This window comes from Mixophyes fleayi, chromosome 3, assembly GCF_038048845.1.
Source record: "Mixophyes fleayi isolate aMixFle1 chromosome 3, aMixFle1.hap1, whole genome shotgun sequence".
NCBI classification, from domain to species: Eukaryota; Metazoa; Chordata; class Amphibia; order Anura; family Limnodynastidae; genus Mixophyes; species Mixophyes fleayi.
This window is the reverse complement of record NC_134404.1, coordinates 194,350,473-194,377,414: the sequence shown is the minus strand read 5'-3', so window position 1 is coordinate 194,377,414 and position 26,942 is coordinate 194,350,473. Positions and strand designations below refer to the sequence as shown.

General features: G+C 37.9%; 1 protein-coding gene across 3 annotated transcripts; it reads left to right on the top strand.

The window, feature by feature from the left end:
• Positions 1 to 1,169: 1,169 nt before the first annotated feature.
• Positions 1,170 to 25,800, top strand: ZUP1 (zinc finger containing ubiquitin peptidase 1). 3 transcript variants are annotated; one of them, XM_075202962.1, is made up of 10 exons: positions 1,170 to 1,347; positions 3,295 to 4,015; positions 7,402 to 7,512; positions 11,318 to 11,427; positions 14,556 to 14,724; positions 20,435 to 20,623; positions 22,110 to 22,278; positions 22,412 to 22,566; positions 23,739 to 23,959; positions 25,547 to 25,800. In XM_075202962.1, the coding sequence occupies exons 2-10, from the start codon at positions 3,367 to 3,369 to the stop codon at positions 25,592 to 25,594; spliced, it is 1,821 nt and encodes a 606-aa protein (XP_075059063.1). In that variant the 5' UTR covers positions 1,170 to 1,347; positions 3,295 to 3,366; the 3' UTR covers positions 25,595 to 25,800. The 3 variants fall into 3 exon arrangements, with proteins under 3 accessions (XP_075059063.1, XP_075059065.1, XP_075059064.1); XM_075202963.1 differs by lacking the exon at positions 1,170 to 1,347 and adding an exon at positions 1,696 to 1,832; XM_075202964.1 differs by lacking the exon at positions 3,295 to 4,015 and having other exon boundaries at positions 1,176 to 1,347.
• Positions 25,801 to 26,942: the final 1,142 nt, after the last annotated feature.

Below are 26,942 nucleotides of genomic sequence, written 5' to 3'. Positions count from 1 at the left end.
ATGGAGTGGTTAATAAAGCTTGATGCAGAAATTAGTGATGGAGGATTGGGGTTTACAGTGATGCAGGAAGGATAAATTATTAATGACAGGATCGGGTGTGTTAATGAGAATGATAGGGTTAATGATGATTTTGTGGATGATGGGATTAATTATTATGCTATTGATGAATGGGAGATGATGGGTGCATGGAGATAATGATGGGGGGGCTGTTAAGTTATAGTGGTGAAGGGGGCATGTGAAAAGGTGGAGCATGAGGATGGCTATGGGATGGAGATGAGTGGACAATGATGATGCTGACACAGGAAATGAATGGGTTTAAGAAGAGAGAGGGTGCATAGAAAATTGATTTGAGGGGTGATTCGGGAGATGAAACAGATTGAGGTGGGGATAAAGGAAGGTTATGTGTATGTAAGGTGGTGAATGTCAGTTAAGTGTGGTGAGCTGCGTGTAAGGTGTGTGTTCCTCAATTTATTAGAAAATACTATATAAAAATGTTTTAAAAGCTGCCTTGCTCCAAATTTCTTAAGGTGTCACCTAGATGCTATAAACTGTGCCCTGGTTAAAAACTATAAAATAAAGATATATGTATTACAATACAGAATGCCCTGTCGGTTTTGTAAAAAAAACTACACAATTAAAATATAAAATTAAATTAGGTAGACAAAGAAGTAAAAACGTTATGCTCATGCAGAACAAATATATTGCACAATTTGGAAATATATGTTATACAGGGGTGAAAATCTTCTAGTCTTAAAGTATTTAAATTACTGTCTATTTATTTCATAATTATCAAGTGTGCAGAGCTACTTCTTGTGTACTGTATCCAAATGTCAATAAATGTTTTTATTCTAATTATTAAAAGAAAGCTTTCAAAATTAGGACGAAATTGAAGCTGAAAAGCACCAAGCATGCTGTTTTCAAATGTCCATGATGAAACTGAGCAGATTGAATAAGACAAAGAGGTTTATTGATTTTAAAGAATACGTCCCTTAGTGAGTACGCTTCTTCTTATGGCGTAGCCATCTTTCCGAATACCCCAGATGTGTACAGAGAATCCCAGTATTGTCAAAACTGAACCTATTACCAAAAATGACAGATTTCCGCACTTCAAAACTGATCCTATATAGGAAGCAGCAATACTAGACATTACAGTAGCTCTATAACAAGGCAGTGGGCGCCGGTAAAATGGCCGCCACCTTTTTCCAGAGAAGAAGCTGACACAGGCAAAATACGCAATGAGTAGGCGGGATTACTGTTATTTCTATTGAGAGTGTAACCAAGAGAGGAAAAGAAACTAAAAGAAAAACTTTCCGTTCGGTACATGGGACATGATTGTAGACACCAAAGGTAAGGAATTATACTTATCTCTGTGGTTTCTTTGTTTCTTGTAATTAATGGGCGTTTGTGATTTTTGTTTTGTTTTAGAGTACAATCCATGTATTTTTTTTTATCGGGTGTGAGTAAAAAGCGAAACTGGTGAGGAATGGAAACGGTTCCGGTATTGTAACAAGCTGCCTGCATAGGTGCTGGCATGGAGCATGTAGAGGGAGTGAATTGGTAATGAATGGACCCCTCACCCTCACCCTCACCCTCACCCTCACCCTCTCCCCCTCCCCTAACCTGCAGGCGAGTCCTCCCCTCAGCAATCAGACAGCAGGGCTTTCCCCTGAATGACTACCTCTGTCACCTGTAGGCGGCACTGTGAAAACCCCAGTGAAACTGCATTTTGACATTCGGTTGTAACTAGCACTTGCTGTTTATCGATGGGAGAACACAAATAGAGCTAGCAGGCTCCAAAAACATCTCCAAGTTACAAGCACTTGTGATCTGAAGTATGAGGTTATTGGAACTAATGGCTTCCTTTCCCAAAAGCATGATTTGTTGATGCCAGTGGCTAAGGGGCTTTACATAGTTGCACTTTATCTTTATAGGTTTAAGGGCAAGGCCAGTAAATACACTAAGGAGGAGATTCAATTAGCTGCAATGTTCCTCAGAACTGCAGGATTTTAACAAGAACTCTCCACTTATTTTTCCTTGCGGTCTATAGTGGTGCAGAGAATTTACTGTAGTAACAGTAAAAATGTGCAGTGTTGTCAGGAACATTGCAGCTAATTGAGCTCCCTAAATGTGTGTATTGTTTTTTAGATTAGATTGTTACCAAAAATAGCGATAGTACAACAGTCATTGTTTTATGTCTTCTAATACTCTGTGCTTTGTTACATTATGGGCCTCATTTATGGAGTAAAGCTAGGTATTCACTACAGGTTTTTCACCTGATTATCATGCCAATCACACAATAAAAGACTGCTAGGTCCGATATTGCATAGTACGGCGGTTCCCAAAGTGTGCGGCGCGGCTCCCAGAGGTGCTGCGGTCTGGAAGAGAAGAAAAACAAAAAACGTACCAATCCACGCGGCGCCCAGGACCCACCATCCTCCCTCCCTGCTTCTCACTGAATGTCGGGGGTGATGTCATCACGCCCAACATTCAGTGACAAGCGGCAGGAGAGAGGAGGATGCTGGGTCCTGGGTGCCGCCGGATTGGTAAGTTGTTTTTTGGGGGGTTTTTTCTCTTTCTGGCCCCTGGGATGCAGAGGCGGCACAGAGTATGTGGAGTTAGCTGTAAGTTATTCTTTGATAGAAATATAATTGAAAAAAATATATAAAAATATTCTTTTACCTTGGATTTATTTGTATTTTTGCATACAACTAAATAAGTATTTCTGTCCTGACCTAAATACTTAATACGTTTTTTTGACCCAACTGCTTATAAAACGGGACTGCTCTGTAATTATTTTTGAGGGGTGCCTTGAAAAAATTATGTAGACTAATGGTGCCACGAACTGCAAAAGTTTAGGAACCACTGCATTAGTATGCATGCTTCTACAATCATGTTCTATTGTTTCCTTTGATTTTATAACCGGCCTAAAAATCTCTATGAACGATGTCGTTCCGATTCTGCATTGTGTATGCACTCACGACCTGCAGTCTAGGCAGATCTCCATGGAGTTTACAGAGTCACGATCTTTATAGCAGATGGTTGTAATAGATGAATAATTTTCATTATCATTAGTTGCAATGTTACTGTAGCACATATAAGCATAGAAATATGCACTCAATAAAAAATATAAAATTGCATTTTGGAAAAACAGAAATTGTTTGGGTGATCAAAATGTAAACCTGACTGATATAACTGGGAGACCACCCAAAAAAATGATGTTTTTAATTGCTAAACAATTAAGCTGTTCATGTACACATTTTGTATATATTAACCTTGTTATTTTTTGCCTATTAGACAGCCTTAGAAGGAGCCTGCATCCATACTGAATATTAGTAATTCATTTGATCCACAAGTGTGACATCCAACATGCTTATTTGTGACATATGTACCCAGCAAGTGCTATCTGAAGATGATATGAAGAGCCATTTGCTTTTGACACACATGGAACAAGACACTTGCTGTCCTTTCTGCACCATTGCTGGAGTCTCCTACGATGAACTGCACCATCACATTCAGTTAGCTCATGCAGACACACTGGAGGCCTGGAGTAGTGATGAGGAACATCCTGGGGAAATCCATAAACTGCCAACCTCTCCCACCAGCAGCTCAGACCATACACAAATGAAAGAGTTTGTCCCAGGAAGCGCCATTGAACAGTCTCCTAATGAAATTGAATTGCCGCTTAACATAGGACAAAATCATAACAAAGTACAGAGCCATCTGACAACAGAGGATGCCTTGAGTAATGCCTGCAATAGTTCCAGATTAGCTTGTATAGCAGAGTCTGCTTGCTCACCTCTGGCAACAAATGAATCTGGATTCAACAGTACTAATTTTGATAGACAGTTATTTAATGAAAGCAACTGTCAAACCTCAGCGTCTGCCCAACATGCCACCTGTAATGGCGACATTGTTCTAGAGTGCCCTTTTTGCTTTAAAATTAAAACCTCCATTGAAGAACTTGAGCTCCATGTAAGGATGGAACATGTGGATCTCTTAGACACCCCTACCAAAGGCTAGTATTTACATGATTCCCTTGTTGGCTTCTTTAGGGAGATTTAGAATAACATTGGTATATAGTTGCCTTACATTATTACATTTTATATCTGTAGTATTAGAAGTTAGCTGTGTTTCTTACTCTTTCAAGTTTTTTTTTTTTTTTTTTTTTTTTTTTTAATATCCTAAATTTTTCAGTCCATCATAATTTTTGTTTTAGAATTGAAATGCTGATAAATAATTTATTCTACCTCAAGGTCAGATGAGATCTAATGAGCTTCCTGCAAATATGTTAAGTGTAGTGGATGAGGAAGTCAATAGATCCTTATGAGGCAATATCTGTTGTATCAATATGGAATTATCACTTTATGAAAAACAGGTTGCAGTCATACTTAAGAGAGACTCAACTATTCTCTAAGAACAGTACAGGACTGGAAGTGCATTACACAACATAGTATAAAGGCTTACAAACACAAACCTAGTCAAACAGGCCTTAGCAGGTTTTTCGACCCCCATATGACCAGACCAGTTTTATAATTTTGTTCCTTTAAAGATAATTACCTTTTCTTTCTTAGAGGTATATTTACTAAACTGCGGGTTTGAAAAGTGAAGATGTTGCCTATAGCAACCAATCAGATTCCAGTTATTTATTTAGTACATTCTACAAAATTACAGCTAGAATTTGATTGGTTGCTATTGGCAACATTCCACTTTTTCAAACTCTCAGTTTAGTAAATATACCCCTTAGTCTTCCCAAACACATTTTATACAATATATTTTTTTTCTCCCCAGATAGATGTATTTCAATTGGTAAGCCAAGAACCAGAAAAAAGAAAACCCCTTACTTTGATCTAAGTGTTTTTCTGCACTGCCTGTTATGGAGGAGAGTTGTTGTGGTCACTGTGCTTGAGCACTCAACTGTTGGATGGATCAATGTATTATACAACAAATTGGCCATTATTACTAACATATCTCTCACATTACTTTGAAAAACTTAGTTTAAAGGAGTGAAGGACCCTTTTAGTAGTCAATCTATGGACTCTGCACTCAATAATCCCTACTCCATGCTCTGATTGCATAATATTGATATTTTTTTTATGAGAACATTTAGAACTGAAAACATTGTTTTGTACATGTAATCCTAATAATTGTCTAGTATTTGTCTTAGGACACCAGCTTGTCTCTGTGAATTAAGGTTGGCATGTCAGCAAGAAGGTTAAAGAGAAAATTCATATATTTTATATTAATACTTTTAAATAGACTTCCTTTCTTTCAATTCTACATAAAGCAAGAGTAAACATATGTTATTAACCTTTTCACCTATCTCCATAAGAGGTTGTGACTTTTATCATCGAGACAGCTGATTTTCTGGTGTCCCATTACACAGGGTAGAGGACAATTCCGGGAGTCAGTTGCCTCTAGTAATTGCCTTAGATTCACAGGAGGCACCTTTTGTAGCCTGTGGACCTCTTTAGGGGCTAGGACAGAAGACACTGGACATCCATGTGGTGCGGTAATAATTTGCACAGAGAGTGATAAGCATAAGAACAGATTATTATAACCTACACAGAGATATTATATATATATATATATATATATATATATATATATATTTATTTATTTACCAAAAACAATAGATAGTGCAGCGCGTAACTCTGAAGAGACACAAATGTTCAAATAATGTCCGTATAAACAAGTAGAAATCCTATGTTCAGGCGGCTGCCAAATTCCCAAAAAAACAGATGGTGAGCTGGAATAAATCTATAACAAAACAAATGGGAGGGGGCGCCGCATAGTATAATATTGTATATAAAGGTTAATACAGAAAGGTGTACCACGAGCCAGAATATTAATTAACCAAGTGGATATAGATGAAAGATGATTATATAACACACAGGAGTATAAGGGTGAATCAGTTGGAAAGATAAGCAATAGCACTCTGGAACACCAACACCTCTGTAGTATATAATGTGCGAACCAGATAAAAAAACTTTAATGCTTATCTGTAGGTTTAGATGATGTCATCGCAGAGTATGATGAACCTTTCCACCACTAGATAAATGATGAATGGATGCTTCAATCAGCTCTTATGAGGTCTGGTGCTGGCACTTCATATATGACTGTAATCTTTAGTGTTATCACTGAGATAACTCCGTGGTATCCAGAATTATAAAAGGGAAAAAACTCACATAGTGTAATGCTGTATAGCAACACATTCATTACACATACAATACAGATTTACACTTACATAAGTGATATTATAACAGGCTTATCTGGGTATCTTTGTTGTCACCATCACGATTGAAGTACTCTGTGAGGCAAAACAGCTAAGTCCAAACAATAGGAACCACACCGCCAGACAGCAGAAAATAGAATCAGCAAGATCCCAAAACACGATAACGCGTTTCGTCTTATCAGAAAAAGATTTCATCAGGAGGAAGTACTTGAAGCATCCATTCATCATTTATCTAAGTGGTGTAAAGGTTCATCATACTCTGCGATGACATCATCTAAACCTACAGATAAGCATTAAAGTTTTTTTATCTGGTACGCACATTATATACTACAGAGGTGTTGGTGTTCCACAGTGCTATTGCTTATCTTTCCAACTGATTCACCCTTATATTCTGTGTGTTATATAATCATCTTTCATCTATATCCACTTGGTTAATTAATATTCTGGCTCGTGGTACACCTTTCTGTATTAACAAAACAAATGGGAGGGGGCGCCACATAGTATAATACTGTGTGGCGCCCCCTCCCATTTGTTTTGTGTGTGTGTGTGTGTATATATATATATATATATATATATTGTATTCCTTCTGGGGATGGAACTCGGCCATAAATAGCCCTCCAGTCTAACAAGAAAAGCAATCCCCAGTCTACACTAGTCTAAAGAACTTCAATCTCAAGACCGTGCTTCATTGGGGCTTTTTAAAATGCTCCATTTCTCATTCTAAGCCAGTTAATTTATTTGCATCCTATCTGTATGAACCTGGATAAAAATGGGGCTGAAGACTTGGTTAAACTGGATGATGGATGTCAATTTTTAACCCAGGATTCAAGCAAGTCTGATGCTGTTGGTCCTTTTTACAATTGGTTTCCTTAGATCAAATTGATTTATCCTATACCAGGATCAATGTAAAGTTGTAATATAATAATGTCCTTGTGGGGCTGGGATAGGTTATGAGGCATTGTGGCTGGGCTAAAACGAATCTGTTTTGTAATTTGATACCCAGTTGGGGAGAGACTTGTCAGATATGTTTGGAATGACATCTATAACTTCATGCTTGTTTGGTTTTTTTGTTTGTTTGGTGGATTGTTTTTAAAATATGGTTTACAGATAAAGAAATATTAGCTGCAAATATGTTTAATTTTTAATATTTTACTTTTTGTTTCCATCAGGAAATTCCAGGCAACAGTATGAATGCCCGATGTGTTCTTTGCTTTGCGCAAATGGTCACCTCCTGCAAGAACATGTAAATCTGCATTTGGAGGAAAGCTTCTGTGATGAAGGTTAATATTATTAGCTTAATTTTGTACATAAGTATAGACATGCTTGCCTACTCTCCTGGAATTTCCGTGAGGTTCCCGAATTTCGGGGAGTCCTCCCGGAAGAGTAGTAGCCTCCCAGATCCTAAAAAATACTGATATTCACTGCATTGAATATCAGGGACGGGACTCAACGTGTCATTAAGCTCCCCCCTACTATTCAAAGCCACGAATTTCGGCATTTTATTGTGGGGGCGGAGCTATGGTGATGCAAAAGACGTAACCACGCCCCCTCCTAACCCTGTCAAATGACCTGTCCTCCCGGAGGCAGTTTTAAGTTGCTATGGTCTCCTGTGGTGAGATGTGTTAGGTCACATGGGTCTAAAACACTGCATAATATAATAAATATTATTCATGATAAAGAAGGTCAGGTCATTACATCTGAGCATTGAAAGCAAAGGCACAATGACGCAATTTGTTTTTATATAAGGTATTAGCAAGTATATTACTGTATTTCCCCATGTACAAGACGCACCTTTTTCCCCAAAATTTTGGGTCCAAAACCTGGGTGCGTCTTATACAGGGGAAGCGTTACAGGGGCAGCAGGGGGGGGGGGGTGATCCAGGTGGAGGTGAACAGGCAGCGTGTCAGCGGGGATGCAGCAGGCAGAGTGTCAGCGGGGATCCAGCAGGCAAGGACAGGCAGAGAGTGTCAGCGGGGATCCAGGAGGAGGGGGACAGAGGCACAGTGACAGCGATTGCAGGGAGAGTGTGCTGCCCGGCTGCTCTGATCACTATCAGAGCAGCCGGCCATTACACTCTCCCTGCCTTTTTTGACAGGAACCGTAATATTTTTTTTCTAAATTTCGGGGCCAAAAGTAAGGTGCGTCTTATACATGGGAGCGCCTTATACATGGGGAAATACGGTATGTGCCAACTTGGCAATCCTAATTAAAGATTATTCTGATTTTTCTATTCAGACATTTGAGGAAATAAATGATTTTAATTGCTAGTAAGGTTTACAAATAGAAGTGTATTCTAGTAGCAATCACTACATTTGAAAAGGGTGTTATCCTAATGTTTATAGATGTAATAAGTATTGAATTGAAACCTGGCGCTTAATTATTTTATCGCCTCAAGTTACCCTATAATCCTATACACTGTTGTAATATCAGCAATGTCCACGCGGGGGACTCTTTTCCACACATTGGAAAAGGCATTCATAAGATTTAGTTTCATGCTTTGTGATGTGACTAATAAACCTATATTAATAAATACAAAAGGGAACACATTTTTTTGGAGTGACCTTTTGTTTTAACAATAGCAAATGATTCAATAACGAATATAGCAGACTTAGATTACAGATTATACTGTGACAATGACATCAATTGGCTTGGTTTCCTACTGCATTGTGATCTACAGGCCTTCTCTGGAAATCCATTTCCAATGACTAAGTATGAATGAATAAAACCCAGCAGTGTAAACCAGCCCTGCCCATACAGGCAATAGCCCTGCGGACTGCTGGGAGTGGGCACAAAAATACAGAGCACTCCAGCTACCAGCACTGTACTTCTTGTGGGCTGTGGGTACTGGGGTAATTGGTAAAAATCAAGGCCCTGTATTGACAACTTTGACTATCTAGTAAACCTAGTGTAATGAGATCGGGGTTACTCTTATCCCTTATTTTACTAATATATAGCACTTAATAGTAGTAGATTACTAATATAAAATAAAGGAAACAAAATAGACACATGGGTTATAAATTATTTGCAGTGCTACTGTATATTCTGGTTTATATACTGTAGTCTTCTAGTGTGACTTTAGACCAGGTGAGGCCAACCAGTCGGAGCCAAATAATATCCATAGATATGGCAAAGAGCCAACTTTACCTTTTAAATATGTGTGAAAATCCATATACACAGTATAAACATGTGCATACATTACACATACATTGAAAATATAACAATCTATCAATATCTTGGTAAGTGGAAAAGAAGATATCCAACATTGCCAAAATATTCAGAATAATAGTACAATTCTTACCTCGCTTCTGTGTCTAATGGTGGAGGGTTAAAAGGATACTTAGGGGTATATTTACTAACCTGCGGATTTGAAAAAGTGGAGATGTTGCCTATAGCAACCAATCAGATTCTAGCTGTTATTTTGTACAATGTACTAAATAAATGACAGCTAGAATGTGATTGGTTGCTATAGGAAACATCTCCACTCTTTCAAACCCGCAGTTTAGTAAATCTAGCCGTTCGTTTCTTCACAGTAGCTCACAGTGCTTCTGTATCCACAATCACTGTGGAGGGAACTATTGAAGTAGGGATAAAAAAAAAATCATAAATGGCCAACATGCCCCTTGGCACTCTTCACACTCTCATCTCACCTCACCTTGTGCCCCTTACATACACATCAGCCTCTCCATATGCCATAAGATCTACCCACATGCCCCAGAAATGCCTGTCCGATAACCCCACATTCCCATCAGATCTCCCGACATTACCCTTACATAAACATCAGTCTCCCCACATGCCTTATATGCCATTAAGCCTTGCCACATGCCATCCAACCTCCCCATATGCCCTTTACATACCATCAGACCTCACCAGATGCCCATTAGATGATCCCATGTATGCCATAAGATACCCCACATGCCCATCAGGCTCTCCAAATTTTATTAAATCTAACAAAATGCCCCTTACTTACCTTTCACACAGCAGACACAGCCTGGAGCCCACAAGAAAAGGTAGGAGGAAGAGCATGGTCCACTGTCTCCTCCTCCTTCTCTGATTGGACTGATTACACCCTGTGACTTTCCTGCGTTGTGCAGAGGAGGTCACATGACCGGGGTGTTGTGCTGGCTGGGGATTGAACTGCCCTTACTAACGCCTGGAGCAACGGAGCGCTGGCTGGGGACTGATCTGCCCCAGCCAGCATCGGAGCCACATGTGACAGTTAAGAGCCGCGGGTTGGCCACCCCTGCTTTAGACTGTCGCATTCATTTAAATATGAAATTTTAACTATTTCACAGCATTCAACAGTAATCTATTGATCATTCTGTCTGTGTTCCATACTATATGAAAGTGTAATTGAAATGTGATATCATTCTACTAATTGGTTTTCTTGTTGTTCACCCATTCACTTCACTAACTAGTACTGCTGTCCATTCCCCATTTCTGCAGCTATTGTGATCTACGCTCGTGCACTCCAAACCCCATTAAAATGGGTTGAAGGTTATGCCTGTCAGTATTTATTTATTGCAGAGTTTTCTACATGACAGGGTTGTATGTTAAAAAGGTCATAGAAACTTCTCGCTTTGGGAACCTCAGCAATATGATTTGTTTCCAGTGTTGCGGCATGTTACTTGAATGGCAGCATGATGTGTCTGATCAAATTAACACTTGCTATATATATATATATATATATATATATATGCCTTTTCTAGATTGGATGCTTTTCTATTCATATCATTTGCTTAGGTACTATTATTATGCATTCAAGGTTCACCTTGCATTTGCATTTATGATAATGTCCGTATACTGACTCCCAATTTTCTTGTTCGAGGTATGAGACCACCTCAATATATTCAAACTTATGTAGCTGGGAAACTGCCTATCGATAGGTTCCTTATTAATATGTCCAGCAGTGACTCGGTAATGTCACTAATTCCTACCAAATCAATCTGCTGAATACTGGCCCTCTCACAAAATGAATGCCTCTCGTGTGTATGTGATAGGTGAGCGATTAGTGCATGAGTAGTGCAAACCAAAATTTCCTCCTTGCTTTTTTGTTAACTCAATAGGAATATAATTGTCTTCTTACAGCTAAAATCTCCAATGATCTAGTCTTGGCCAGACAGCTGCAAGCTGAGGAATACAAGCGGCGAAAAGCAGAAGAATCTAAAAAAGAGCAGGAGGAATTCCAGAAACTACAGGTACTCAACTTTTGTTACCTTGTTAAACTGTTTTTATTGTAATATTAATGCAACAATACAATTTAACATGGTACAGATGTGCTGTAACCCAAAGCCAAGTAATCTAAATTGCACTAGACTGATGTTAGCAAATATCTGTTGATGTTTTTTATGGGCTAGGAGCTCAATTTTGCTACTGAACCATTATATTATATAAGTTTTTACAGGTAGATTTATCAATCCTTCTAAAAAGGACATTTTAAGGTGTTGCCCATAGTAGCCAATTAGATTCTAGCTATCATAGTCTAGAACGGGGTTGTCCAACATGTGGCCCGCGGGCCGCATGCGGCCCAGCACGCCTGTAAATGTGGCCCAGAAGGAGTTTTGGTTGTGGCAAGGGGGCAGCGCTGTTAATGGAAAAAAAAAAATCCTGCAAAAAAAAGAGAAAATACTTACCTTGCGGTCACGTCAGCTGGTACTCCGGCTCCCTCCCATGTCTCCTCCTCTGTGTGGCGCTCGCAGTGAATGTCGGGCGTGATATTATCACACCCAACATCCATTGCGGAGCGCAGCACAGAGGAAACACCCGCGCGAGAAGAACAATCAGCAGCACAGAATTGGAGAAAAGAAGAGAAGAGGACAGGAGAACAAGCCGATTGAAAGGTAAGTTAAGGGGGATTTTTTTTAATTTTTTCAAGGGACGCTGACAAGTAAATAAAAGTCACCTGGTCCTGGAGCATCATGGACCTTATCTCCCTGCTACATACTTCTACTTGTATTACTAATGGGGCATTATATATTATTCTCTTTGGCCCATTATAAGTTGTTATCCCTTCACTAACATAGTGGTGTAATTATCAAAACAGGTGACAATTTGGTGTCACAGTGGTGTATATGTCAGGTACCGCAAGCCTGGTCAGGGCACCCTGATATACAATGCCTGGCTTAAATGCACTCTATTGATATTGTTAAAAACAATACAAAAGGGATTATAGTATAATAACTAGAGGGGGATTTGAAAAAAAAAAGTGATTATATATATATATTATATATAATCACTTTTTTTCTTTTATATATATATATATATATATATATATATATATATATATATATATATATATATATATATATATATATGTATATATATATGTATGTATATGTGTGTAATTTATTAACTATGGTTTTTTGGATGATCAGCTATCGTTATTGTTAGTGTATATTATGTGCGGCCCAAACCAACTCGTCGTCTTCAAATGTGGCCCAGGGAAGCTAAAAGGTTGGACACCCCTGGTCTAGAATGTATTAGATACATGATAGCTAGAATATGGTTGGCTATGGGCAAACCTCAAATGTTCTTTTTAGAAGGCTTGATAAATCTACCGATTTTAATATTTTACACTGAGGTTTGAACAAGGTTCCCCTTACAAGCATTTTCTGTTTTCCACAAGGCACACCGGCTTCCATGTTTCTACTACAACTTGCATGTACAGTTCTTCATGTATGTTCAGCAGTAGTCAGAAAGTAAGTGCCTTGGAGACAGGGTAATGACAGGGCAAGGGCTGCCACTAAAAGGCAATTATATGCTTGTACTATGTTTAGAAAAATTACTTGGGGCTAGATTTACTAAACTGCGGGTTTGAAAAAAGGCAGATGTTGTCTAAAGCAACCAATCAGATTCTAATTATCATTTATTTAGTACATTCAATAAAATGACAACTAGAATCTGGTTGCTATAGGCAACATCTCCACTTTTTCAAACCTGCAGTTTAGTAAATATACCCCTTAGTTTGATGATGCATGTATAGTTTGTTTTTACATTTCTGTTTATGCCTATAATTACTAATTAATCTATAAAATACAGTACATATAGGGAGCATGCAGTATATTAAGTAAAGTCACAGTAGTGCTCAGTAATCACGAAAACCAAAGCAAATACACCCTGCTGTAAGTTTGGAGACATAATTCCTTTAGAAGTGAGCAGTGGTGAACAAAAGAGTTGAACTAGTCTTTATATAATTACTTTCATGAACTGTTGTACTATATTTATAAGCCTTAATGGAATCATTATCCATCTTTTTATTTAATTTATTTTAGCTGGAGATGCCTGTGTCGAAAGTAAATTTTGTATAAAAAGAGCAGGATTTTCACTTCATTTCTAAGGCTAAATTTTTGCATGTAATATTTATTTATATGGAAAATATATATTATTTGTATATATGTTTGTGCATCTGCCAACTACAATTGTAAACTCCCAGAAGAAAAGGACATTAGTACTCTGAAAGCTGGTACTATTTTCCTTTATATTTTTCCAAATGAACATTTTACCTTTTTAAATCATTTTAACTTTTTGCCGAAAATTTTTTTTCCTATATTTTATGGCACCACTATTTATAATAATATGAAAGACCATTCAAACTTTAGAATATAGTTTTTGGGAAACCAGGAATGGGTGAAAGAGTGTCAGGGATGCTTTTGAGGAGTGTGTGTATGAAGGTTTGTCGCCTCATATTGAACACTTAGGGCTAGAACTACTAAGCTGCGGGTTTGAAATAGTGGGGATGTTGCCTATAGCAACCAATCAGATTCTAGCTTTCATTTATTTAGTACCTTCTACAAAATGACAGCTAGAATCTGATTGGTTGCTATAGGCAACATCCCCACTTTTTCAAAGCCGCAGCTTAGTAAATCTAGGCCTTACTGTTTAATCAACCATCACTTTTTATGCTATAGATTTCCTTTTGTTTGATGTTTACCTTTATGGTTTGAGCTTGTAGTCTAAAGTAACCTTTTGTCACTAGCACACTGTGCTCTTACTAAGACACTGATGATCATGTGATTTGTGCTTAATGCCTAACAAAATATTTGCTGTAGATGGTTTTATTTTAGTGAGATAAGACTTGGAAATATCCACATTGAATAGTTTAAAAAAACGAAATAATTCTTGTGTGTAATTCAGCGGAATATTCCATATCTAAAAGCCACTGCAAAGCAGGAGATCACAAAATGTACACTAACACTGTTTTATTCTTATACAACAATATTCAGCATCAATTAAATGTAATGGTATTTTTCACAATAATAAATTACTGTAGCACCCTTACAGGTTTTTTTTTTTTAAACTAATAGTTTTCCTGCTGTTATCCATCTAGAGACAATTCGGTTTAGACAACTCTGGAGGCTATCGACAGCAATCTATGCAAAATCTAGAAAGGGCGGTTGCAAGGGGACGAATGCAGCCTATGGAATTTCACCGGCACAGAGCACAAATGATGGAGTCTTTAGCTACAGGAGTAGATGATGGTAGAACAAAGACATCAGGTAAGTACTTTTTCCTTTATCAACATATCCATTTTATGGGAACTAGATTAGAGACTACAATCAATAGTACTCTTAACACTCTTTGATTTGATGACCTGTGTTAGAATGCTTTCCACCAGCTCACAATGCAATGATTTAATGAGTAAATAGATAAATCCACTATCTGTTCACCGGAAACTGTTATCATCCATGTTCTATTTCTTATCCACCATATTGCCATTGTCTAAAAGCTGTAGATCCTCTCCATAAAGTCCACCCACATGCAAACTAGGTCATAAAAAAATATTATTTTCAAGTAGTAGAGGAGGAATTATAGCCCCCTACCTTACAAATAAAACAATACTTGTATAATAGATGTGAAACAAATAGATGTTTATCACACCAGCAGGTAATTACTACCTAATGTTCAGTTGTGTCACCTCACATCTTGTTGTATAACTTAAACGAACGAAGCTCAACATTTCTAGGGGGGGGGAAACAAAATGCATGTAGAATATAAGCATTAACATTATATAAAATTATTTTTTGACTTCACCATAAATATTTAAAGCAATATATTAACTTTAAGAGTTGCCTCATTCAAGTATACCAGCTATGATTAGGATACCAAATCCACAAATCCCCGTCAGGCTACCTGAGAAGTTCTGAAGTATTTTAAACTATTAACTCGTACATGTATCAATATGCGTTTTAATGAACATGTCTACACAAAGTATTGTAAAGACATGAAAAATCTGTAGTTGCATCATTATTGTTCTGAGCATTAGGCAATGAAACTTTAGTGCAATTATAAACACCTTTAGTAAAGGTTGTCATAGTTGTAGGTGTGGGCTTCCCTCATATGTGGATTTTAAAGAACATCCCTTTGATCTGATGCTTTCTTGAGTTCTTCTGGAATTCAGTTTAAACGGCCAGGATGTAATTCCCCGAAATTGGCACTATATCATAGTGAATTGTTGTATATTCTTTGATTACTAATGTAACATTTCCATGAAGCCTTGGAAGATCCAGAAAATTTAATATTTTAGGAAAATTCAAATATATGCAATACTTATAGTAGCAATGTGAATTTATCATGGGAAAATAAGAACATGCAATGTATTATGTATAACTTGGTTTGCTGGTAAGATTATAATATTTGGTTGTTTTTTTTTACTAAATGTAAAATCATAATTTATTAACACATCAATACACATATTCAAATTTTTACTTGAAACTTGTTTGTTCTACAATGTTGATAATGGATTTCTTGAACAACTTTTAACAAACAGAATTGTTCTGCAAAGAAAAGTGGGAAATCACTCACTGGGGCATATTCAATTCTCGGCGTTTTCCGCGGCGTTAAAACTATTGCCGTTATTACGGTAATAGTAAGCTGGATTTCAGCTCAGAGCTGCGAGCTGAAATCCAGCGAGAAAACTACCGTAATAGCGATATTTCCGCGCACTATTACCGTAATAACGGTAATGGTGCGCGCGCCGCAAGATTTTTGGCTAGAACGCCAAGAATTGAATATATGCCCCACTGAATAATTTAAAAAAAATTGCCACAGCATGAAAGTTTGCCTACTTTTCTGTACTATCAATGTCAACAGTTTCTGCTTCCTTTGCTTGTTCATTTTCATCTGCTTAATGATCTTTAAAACCTGAAGGTTTGCCCAGGTTGTTGATTATCTACTTGATTTGGTGTGTGAGTATTTCTAAACATAGCAATGATAGCATTGCAACTCGCCTAACATATCTGAGATTCAGGAGATTTGCCACAGCATGAATTGATTGGCTACAAAATTCTTCCCATCTGTTATTAGTCTTTTGCTTTTTCTTCATATATACTGGACAGTAGAGGTGCTCCTTAGATTTACAGTAACAGCTGGTTTTATCTGGGATATATGGTAAGGAGTGTTTTGCAGAAGAGCACTGTCTGATTCACAGCTACAGTATGATTATCTTGTTTGATAGGTTCTTGTGCTCATCTATAAATCTTCTGTCCATTGTTATTTTATCATAAAGAAGCTGGTTTTGCGCATGGGGTGCATATAATATTTCTTCAATATGTGTATATAGTATCATTATGATCTCCCACGCTGCTTTAATATTATTTGCATTGTCCGTTAGTGTCGTGAACATAGGGTACTTAGTTATTTATAAGGGATAAATCATAACTGCACTGTATATATGTTATATCAAATGAATCCATTGATAAGATCAGCTACTAAAGTGTAAAATGTGAAGACAGAAAGTCTGATGTAAATGTATTTGATGGCTTTGCACATTCCAGTGTGAGGAGATATGAGTGTCACCTGTGGCAGCCTCAAAGGGCTCTTGCTGTGAGATATACCCTGACACAAGTTAGTTTTTGGACTCCTGAATAGATTTTGTGGGGCCGCTCACAGCTGGACATCCTTGCAGACCAAGGCAGCATTTTGAAGGCCTATACAGGTATATAGAAATGTGAGCTTCCAAGGAAAATGCCTTTTTATAGTTCATATTTTGGGAAATCCAGGTGTCGCTCAATACTGAGGAACAGAAATCACACCAGGGTTGTGAATGACAGGTACGGGTGGTATCCGGGAACAGCTAAAATCACATATCTTTGGAAAAGGTATGTCACATTGTCAAAATTTCATCTTGTTTGGTATCAAAAGATGGACAGATTTATAAGGGATTTATTAATAATGATATTGTTTCTGTGTGACGCTCCACAGAAAAGTTAGGTCACATAGTAGAATTGGGTAGTAAATTAGGCAACATGCAAATGGTGATTTAAAAAAGTATTAATCACAACCCCTGGTGGCAGGGATAGGTGTGGAAGTGTCTTTAAAAACCTGAGACCAGTTACAACAGATTGTCAGACCTTTTGGGAAATCAATTCACATTGATAAGCTGTCCTACTTCCTTCTTCCTTGCCAGTTTCCCATGGCACAGAGTATGCAATTCATGTAAGTGACACTTCGAAGGAAACCCCTTTTATTTTAAACTGTTGCTTGTGTATGTTCTCTCAATCTATTAATTGTTTATTAATTAATTTTTATATCTGGATGCCCTGTACTTTTGTATATTAAATCTATAATGTAATATGTTGCATCCTTGATACTCTAACGAATCCATTAGCCTGTTAAGAAGAAATAACTCGACCAAGTTAACCCTTTTAATGCCAGTTTGTGATTTGTTGATACATTTTATTAACAAGCTTAGTGTGTGTTTGCATTTACATTTGTGTAACAGTCTGGAGGTGTGAAGAGTTAACCCTTTGTTCGCTGGTGTGGTTCTTGCTAGTCTGTGAGCAGCTAGAAGCCGTGTGGGATAGTATATTGGGGTCCTATTGCCTGTATAAAATAGGTGGTGGCAAACCTGAGTGTGTGAGCGATGTTTGGTGGCGAATCAGTAGGTCTATAACCTGTGTGATAGGTAAAGAGAGACTGTGGGCTGGAATCGTGTGACCTCATACAGTAAACACTCCCAAAGTCACGGCAGCTGGGAGCATGTTCGTGACAGTTAGCAAATTAAATATTCCACTACATTCAAACTTCTCTAGGATATAGCATATGTTACTACTGGTATACTCTGCAGTATGACTGTCCTCTCATGTGTCCATGCTTCTATCAATAGTAAAAAAAAAATGTACTGGCAGAGATGTTGATATCATGAAGATTATGATTACTTCTCCTTGCACATTTGTCCTTTCTCAAGACCTGTAGGAGTCCAAAATGTTGACTAATAAACAATTTCACTTATTCAAGTCACCATTAGTGCCGATATGCATGTTCGCCATAAAGTGTGCAATCTTCAGGAGTACCATAGCAATGTCTTCGAGTAATCATTTTCCTATATTGGGAGGTGTCTCTGAGAATTCCACACCGTTTTACTTGGGGTTTCAAGACTGAATAGATAATGCCCTCTTAATTGAAGTGTAGTTCTATTGAGAGGGGGGTTTTTTTGGGGTGGGGTTGTTGCAAGTATCCTACCTATATATGTTAAATACATTTTCACCTTTTCTTTAGATTCCCCATCTTTAGGGGAGACCCATATGTTCAGCCAGCCCCCACCAAGATCCTCTTGCTATATGAGTGGACTAAATAATGCAAATAGCTTTTCATACTACTATATTTAAACATAAATCATGATGAAGTCAGGTTTGTGGCACCTGGTATACAAAAAAAAGGCTGTAAGCATCCCACCCCTCCTTCCAAAGATGAAAAGACTACAGTAAATGTGAGTTCTATGTGCAAAAAGATGACTGTAGTGTCTTTGAGGTACAATTTCAGCTAAACACATCAATAGAATTTGGTTGATCTCGGGCTGGTCAGCATTTTGTAATTTACCTGTTTTTTGACAGTTTCACATCCTGCATTTTATTATGTTTTACACAGATTGATTTTGTCACTCTATCATCAAACACTTTAAACAAGAAATGCATGAAGGTTCTGTATTTAGAGTAAGCAAATATGTTTCTATGAATTGCAAACTAGCGGCAGGTAACTGACTCAGGTGTGTTCCGATATATATAGGGAAATAAAACTCACAAATGTCTTATGTAATCAGGTGGTTATTTATTATATAGGCAAACCTGTTATCTTATTTGTCTATCCTTTATATTCAATCGGCACTACTGAATATACATACATATAAATCCCTACACTGGCTCCCTGTGTCCTCCAGAATACAGTTCAAATTACTTACCCTTGCATACAAAGCCCTCAACAACATGACCCCTGCATACATTTCAAATCATCATCGTTTATTTATATAGCCAACATATTCCGTAGCGCTTTACAATTGGGGACAAACATAGTAAACTAATTAACAAACTGGGTTAAACAGACAGAGGTAAGAAGACCCTGCACTCTCCCTCCCGCCATCTTAGTTCTACCTGTGACCTGCGCCTTGTCTCGTCTCTGATAACCACCTCTCACTCCTGCCTACAAGACTTCTCCCGTGCTGCTCCCCACTTATGGAATTCCCTACCACACTCAATTAGACTTTCCCACAGCCTTCAAATCTTTAGATGCTATTTCAAAACCCATCTCTTTTTAAGAGGTGTCCTTATCCTTGATACCACTATTCACACTAATGCACCCTCAAATATCTCACTCTCCACTCTGAAACACATTTACGCCTCTTGTTTCAGCTGTGCCCTCTTTCACTTAGACTGTAAGCGCTCTCTAATGAGCAGGATCATTCATATTATTATTATTATTATTATTATCATTTATTTGTTAGGCGTCACAAGGTTTCTGCGGCGCCGTACACAGTACAAACAGTAGACCATACAGGGTGACATAGTACAGAACAATAAACACAAAGTACCAATACTTCAGAAACTCCGGGCAGACTTGTGGGTAAAGACGGAGCAGAAGAACAGGTATGGATTTGTTTTCATGCCTGCATTTATTTTGTCTACCTCATATGTCCCTGTTTTATGTGTGTGCTGTTGTCTCCACTGTACGGCGCTGCGGAGCACTGTGGCACCTTACAAATCTACGATTATATATGCAGATAGAGCACCATTCGCCTTGATTACTTGTGTGATAACATCACCTCCCTGTGGGTGCACCAGATCATGCCCCAATTACCCTAATATTTTCTATTTCAGTGGTGATGGGGTTAGTTGCAAATGGCACACATCTATCCACCTCATTTATAGAATGTAGGGTGTTTTCCATATGTGTGGTATCTAAATTTTTTATTTTTTTCTGCTATTGTTTGTAAAGGTGTTCTGGATGCTCTACACCACTATTATAACATTTCTGCCCCTGAAGTGCGCCGTGTCTGGCTTTGCTCTTCTTTGGACCACTACAGCAATTCTGCAGGAGACAAAGGATGGGGTTGTGGTTTCCGAAATTTTCAAATGCTTCTTTCTTCCATTTTGTTGAGCAACTCTTACAGAAACTGCTTGCAAGGTATTTCTTTACTTAACATTGTTATAATGTATTGCAGCTCTGATTTTGAACATTACTAATAAGAAATATCTGTATTGTATCTGTAGTCAATCGGTGGTAGTTATTTTACCGACATACCACACACCGACACTACTTACCCCGACACAGTTATAATGAAAGTGGGATCTGCGACATGTTGATCTTCCCGACTGTTAAAAAAGCGGACTTGTAAGAATTTCTCCAGATTCACAGCCCGGCACACACAATTACGTCACTTGTGAAAGCGACACTATTACTGATGGTCTTAAGGGGGCACTGTAAATAGGAGCTGCTTGGAGAATGTAGAAGGATTAGTAACAAGCATTGTCCAGCCGGCTCCTAGTTACAGTGCCCCCTTAAGTCCGCTTTTTAACAGTCGGGAAGATCAACATGTCGTGGATCCCACTTTCGTTATAACTGTGTCTGGGTAAGTAGTGTCTGTGTTTTAAACACTGTAATTTAGTACCCATCCCGTAATCAATATACATTTATTGTAAGCGTGTTTATAGAGGAGATTGATTACCATACTGTAGATCAGGGCTGGACGAATCCCAGTCACCAGATAGCACAAGGTGTTAGAATGCTGCACATGGGAATAGTTCTGATGATTCCCGGCAGGTATATTAGGGGAGTGTGATCAGGTCACAGAAGTGATGATATAATATGCTAGTTATTTTGGCAGTATAAATACAACAAATTGGATAATTGTATGCTGGCCACTTCTAATGCCATCTTACCTGTCAGGTAAATCTCCACACCCCTTGCAGTTTACATATTGTTACAAAATTCCTTTCTTCTAAAGTTACTCGGGCATGCTTTAGCCTATAAAAAAAAAAATAGCAGTTGCTGTAAAAACGAGCTTGATTACAAAGTAAAAGGCTAAGAACAGAGTGTTTCCAGTATATATAGATATATATTGTACATTGTTGAACAGTGTATATATAGTGACAGTTGATTTATGTATGGCATAATACAGCGCCACCTGCAATGTTTTTATGGATTTTACAAAATGTTGAGTTTACTTATAATATCCTTATGTTCTGCAGTAGGGGTACACTATTCCATATAATACACATCTTACACACACACACAGACCTACATGAACATATCCATTTACGCAAATAATCTACAGACATACATAGAGACGGACTTACTTACAGAAAGCTGTCCCACACCTGCTACTGTTACTGAATGAATCATTTCATTTACCAGAGTTTGGGCTCCAGCCACAGCAGGATGGAAGTGCTCTCTTCCACGATGCAGGGTAAATAAAATGAGCTTATAGCTCTATTACCGACCGATTGATTTACTTCCATAAAAGCATATGTTTTCCAGAAGTATGATTTACTTGTAAGCACAAAATGCCTAAGCAAAATCAAGCAAGTTTGGAAGAAGTTTGTTAGAGAAACTGTAGCATAATATATGCATGTCATTGTAAAATAATTAAAGTTGCTTTTTATTACTCTAGATTACAGGCACATTCCTTGTATTCCTAAAATTCAGGCTTTGATTGAAGATGCCTGGAAAGAAGGTTTTGATCCTCAGGGTGCTTCTCATTTCAATGGCAAATTGCAGGGTACCAAGGCTTGGATTGGAGCATCTGAAATCTACTGCCTCCTAACATCTCTGCAGATAAAGTAAGTCAAATAATATTTAAATGGATGAGAACTATCCCACTGTTTCAGATACATCAGGCATGATTTTTTGCAACGTTATTTCTTTATCATGTCTTTTTTACCCTTAATATTATTATTAATCTATTTTGTATAGATGTCGTATTCTTGATTTTCACAAGCCAAGCAGTCCTTCAGGAACACACCCTCACTTGTTTGAGTGGGTTCTGAACTATTATGCATCTGATGTGAGTGAAACTGGAGGCAAAGTAGTGTGTTCTTCCAAGCCCGCTATTTACCTTCAGCACCAAGGTAAAGTACAGTCCATTCTACTTTTAGATCTCTGGTACGCTCTTATCAGTCTGGTTTTAGGCCCAAAAAAGAAATACTTTGTTCTAACATGAATATGGGCATCTAGAAATATTTTCTTAAGTTGAAACGATTTACATATTTGAAGAACATTGTAGTCTGGCAAACATGGAGTAAAGATGCCAGAAAAAGTCTAGTAATGTATTCTATGTAACTTTCCTTATTTTACAAATAATCCTCTAATGAGCAAACACCATTTTCTTGGTTATCTGTGAAAATATAAGTTAAATTGTTTGTTGTCATGCGTTCATCATCAGTATTTTATTTTGTAGCTTGTGGAGCTCACTAGGCTTCAATATTGCTGTAACCCGCGAGCAATCATTAGAAACAGCAGTAGTGGGTACGGTAAAACTAGAAACAATGGTTTCACCTGTTTACTTACATTTTACTAGCATTTTTATATCACTAGATATGAGGCCTAAGACGCATTTTGTTTTTTGTTTTGTTTTTTTTTTTCAACCTCCTCCACTCTAAACTAAACCTTTTCCCTGACCTTATGGTCTGAATACCTGAACCATCTCTTTCCTTCTTCACTTGAAAATACTGTATGTAGTGAACCAGAAAAGCGGTTTCCCATTCGGTTGTTGCTTTGCATATATAGCGATGCACCAGATCAGACAGTATCCAGGAATTTGCTGTACACCCAATGGGGTATCTGTTTGACTCCATATAGTCGTTCTAATAAAACTGCATTCGGTGTAATGTGGCATTGGTTTTTTTAATTTTTTTTATAGACCCTGGAGAAGTGGTTGGTTATGGGGACTTTTATTCACATTTTAGACATTAGCCTTCCAGTGTGCCTTATGGCTTAAAAAGTATAGTAAATGTTAATCAACAGAATGCCATACAAATAATGTAATACAAGAGAATCATGTGACCTCATCTGGCAATTGTTTGGTAGCTGAAAGCTACAAAAAAACATTGTATGGTTACCACTTGGACTGCCCTGTTGTGGTACATTGATGGGAGATGGTGGTAATTGCGATGAACTAGCTTTTGTCCAAATGTGCTGAATTCGGTATGGTGACAGTGCAGTACACCTATTTTAGATATACATACAGCTCTTAAATGTTGGGAAAAGATCCACAAAAATTGTATTTGTTTTATTGATACAGGTCACAGCCGCACAATTGTGGGAATCGAAGAGAAAAAGAATAAATCCTATTGTCTATTAATATTTGATCCTGGATGTCCTTCTGAAAATATACAGAGACTGATAAAGCGTAATATAGATAGTGCTGCTCTTAAGCACCTCCGTAAATATGTAGGGAGCTTGAAACATAAACAGTACCAGATTGTGGCAGTAGAGGGAGTTCTGCTCCCAGAAGAAAAGGCAGTAAGTATATTTCTTAATCATTTAACCTTCTATTGTGTCATTATTTTCACTATATTACTTCTGTTTAGTGTAATTTTATAGGACTCGAAGTATTTGTCAAAAACATATTTTTTTAGATGGGTTATCACCTATGCATAAGCAGAAAATATGTGGGTTTACAATTATCTAGACAAACTAGATAGCTGGGACTATTTTGTGCTGACACACAAAAATAGATTTGTGTAATAGAAAGCATGTAATAAATCCAACTGCAATCTGAAGAGCAGAGGTTGCTTATTAACCACTCATGTTTGTTAATTATTTCCTAGGATGAGATTCACCTTTTTGTACTTTTACGTGTTATTGAAAGTTGAATTTAGTGATGGTGTCACAGGATGATAAATGATATGATCCCATTCACAACAATGTTTAGATAGCACTGTGAACGGAAAAATATTGCTCAGTTATAATAAACCAAAGTTGTTGTTGGTTTGGCCAAGTACATTTTCCCTTTACAGCAAAGGATAAAATCAATAGAAGATACTACCTTAACAACATTTCTATTAGAATGTAATAACTCTGCACTAATGCCAAAAAAATAAACCCCTTGTTGAATGCAATCATAGCTAGCTTCCTGATTCTCTTGGGTGGAATGACACCATAATGTTAAGAACTATTCCCTATTATTATAGACTTGTATTGCTTTTCTCCCTTATAAATCATATGGTTATTAGATGTCATGTTGTAGGATATACTTTTTTGTAGTATCCCAATGAATTTAGGCTGGAATTGCCTGGTACATGTCACACATGTGGCCGGTATATTTCTCTATAGGAAAACCAGGAAGTGGGATAGAATAAGTCTGAAAATAATGGTCTCCAAGAAAACTATGATGCAGTCATGAAGAGTGGGCTAAACAAGACAGTTGTTGTCAGCACTTATGCTTAACACTACATATCTGTGTGTATATATCAAAATAAAAACATGAGGTATTGGTTCATATTTTAATCAAAACATTTAAGCCTGCATTCCAGCGTCAAGGGTAGCTCATTGTAGGCAGGTCCTTGACTGACCTATAATCTTTAAACACCATTAAAACGCAGTTAAAATTGGATGCACTCACCTGCTAGATATAGGGGCTTACATCTAGCAAGGAATGGCTTGTAAGCCACACCAAAATGAGCCTTAAATAGGCTTGATGGACAGCTGTTAAGACAACACAGGCAATATTTTGAGACAAAGCCAGAAAAGTAGTAAGCCCATGCTCGAACAAACCCATATTATATATGGTACCAGATGCATGGCAATGTAAATGCTCATATATGTATACAAAACAAAAAGACAGTTGTCAGTGCTTATCCTTAACACTGTATATCTGTCTGTATCAAGCAAGATGAAAACATGAGGTATTGGTTCATATTTAGATCAAAACTTTTAGCCTGCATTCCAGTGTCAAGGGCACCTCAGAAGAGTGGGCTGCCAGTGTTATTTTTTAGTGAAATGACCAAATGGTGTGGCTCACAAATTTTCACAGTATTGTTCACCGTAAATGATCACGTTGGTAACATCATTTATTCATATCTAATACATGTGTTTCTCTATTTGAAGGCTCGTTTGCAAATGTCAAAAGTCTTCAGAGCTGAGAGGATTCCATGAAGAAAACTGGACTAACGTCAGCCAAGCAATAAAACACATTGTGGATATATTTTTAAACGATGTACTTGATCTTTTATATATGTTTGGTTATAAAGTTATTCTAACATATGTTGTCAGCAGTGCTAACTTTTTTAATTATCATCATTGGTACATAAATGTTATAATGTATAATAAAATGTTAGTTTCTTTCATTCATTATCCTTGAACTTGATACATATGTCCAAATTTGTGGGTGTTGTTATTGATAATGCGTTGCACATTTTCTCCTAATGAGCATCTGGCAAATATTTGCGCTAAATTTAACATGTGAACCCCATTTTCTATCCTGGCCATGATTGTCTTGTATTACCATGTACTGTTTTGCTGTTTGACCTCTGTACAACCAGGCGAACCACTTGTAGCTCCCTATAAATTAAGGTTGATAATAATAGTACTGAATAGTCTGCAACCCTCTGTCGTGGATGGAATAACCAGGAAGACACTGGAAGAGAATTTTGAGCAGAACACAAGAGCAGAATTGCCAGGATCACACTTGAGGAAGCAGGAGCCAACTTGTCAGGACAAGCTACTGGCACAGTCTTCCAGGCAGAGGTGCCTTATGTTGTGGAGAGGCAAAAGGGGCATAGAGGCAGAGCCCAATAGCAAATGGACTCAATTTATTAATAGAACAGATATGCACACAACTGTGTGTACCGAACAAGACCAAGATGGTGGCTGCTATTTATTACCCTGTAGGGGAAAGAGATCACGGGCACCACCTGAACAATCAGGAAGGGCTTGTTGGACCCCAGTAAGTAACATTGGAGGATCCGGCCTTGGCAAAAAGTGTATAAGTCCATTAAAGTATTAGTCATAATAGTCAAAAGCGTGGGTCTCCCTCCAATTTTACTATTGCCATCACTAGGCTTTGACAGCCTGGGATGGTGGCACTACAGCATGGGAAACTGCAGCATGGGAACCCCCTGCCATAAAGCCAAAGCAGCCCCAGACTGGTCAGCATGGGACTGGATTCCCTAGGGAGATCAGGTTCACCCAAAAAAAATGTGGACACCTTCCCCTAGGTTTAATCAGCCCCGTGCTGATAGCACTAGGGCATTTCCCATACCCCTGGGTCAGTGGGTGTAGGGTAATAATAATTTAAATTACAAAATCCATTTTGTCCCTGATGCACAACTAATCCTAGTATGCCCAGGCTGCCATTAAGTGTTTTGGCATATTGTTGTTTGTAGTACTACAAGCACCAGCATACCCATGGTTTCCAGGGCATGCTGACACTTGGGGAACCACATGTGCCAGCATGGCCTGACCCCAGGGCCGCTGGGTCCTGTAGTGCACCAATGAAAAAGCA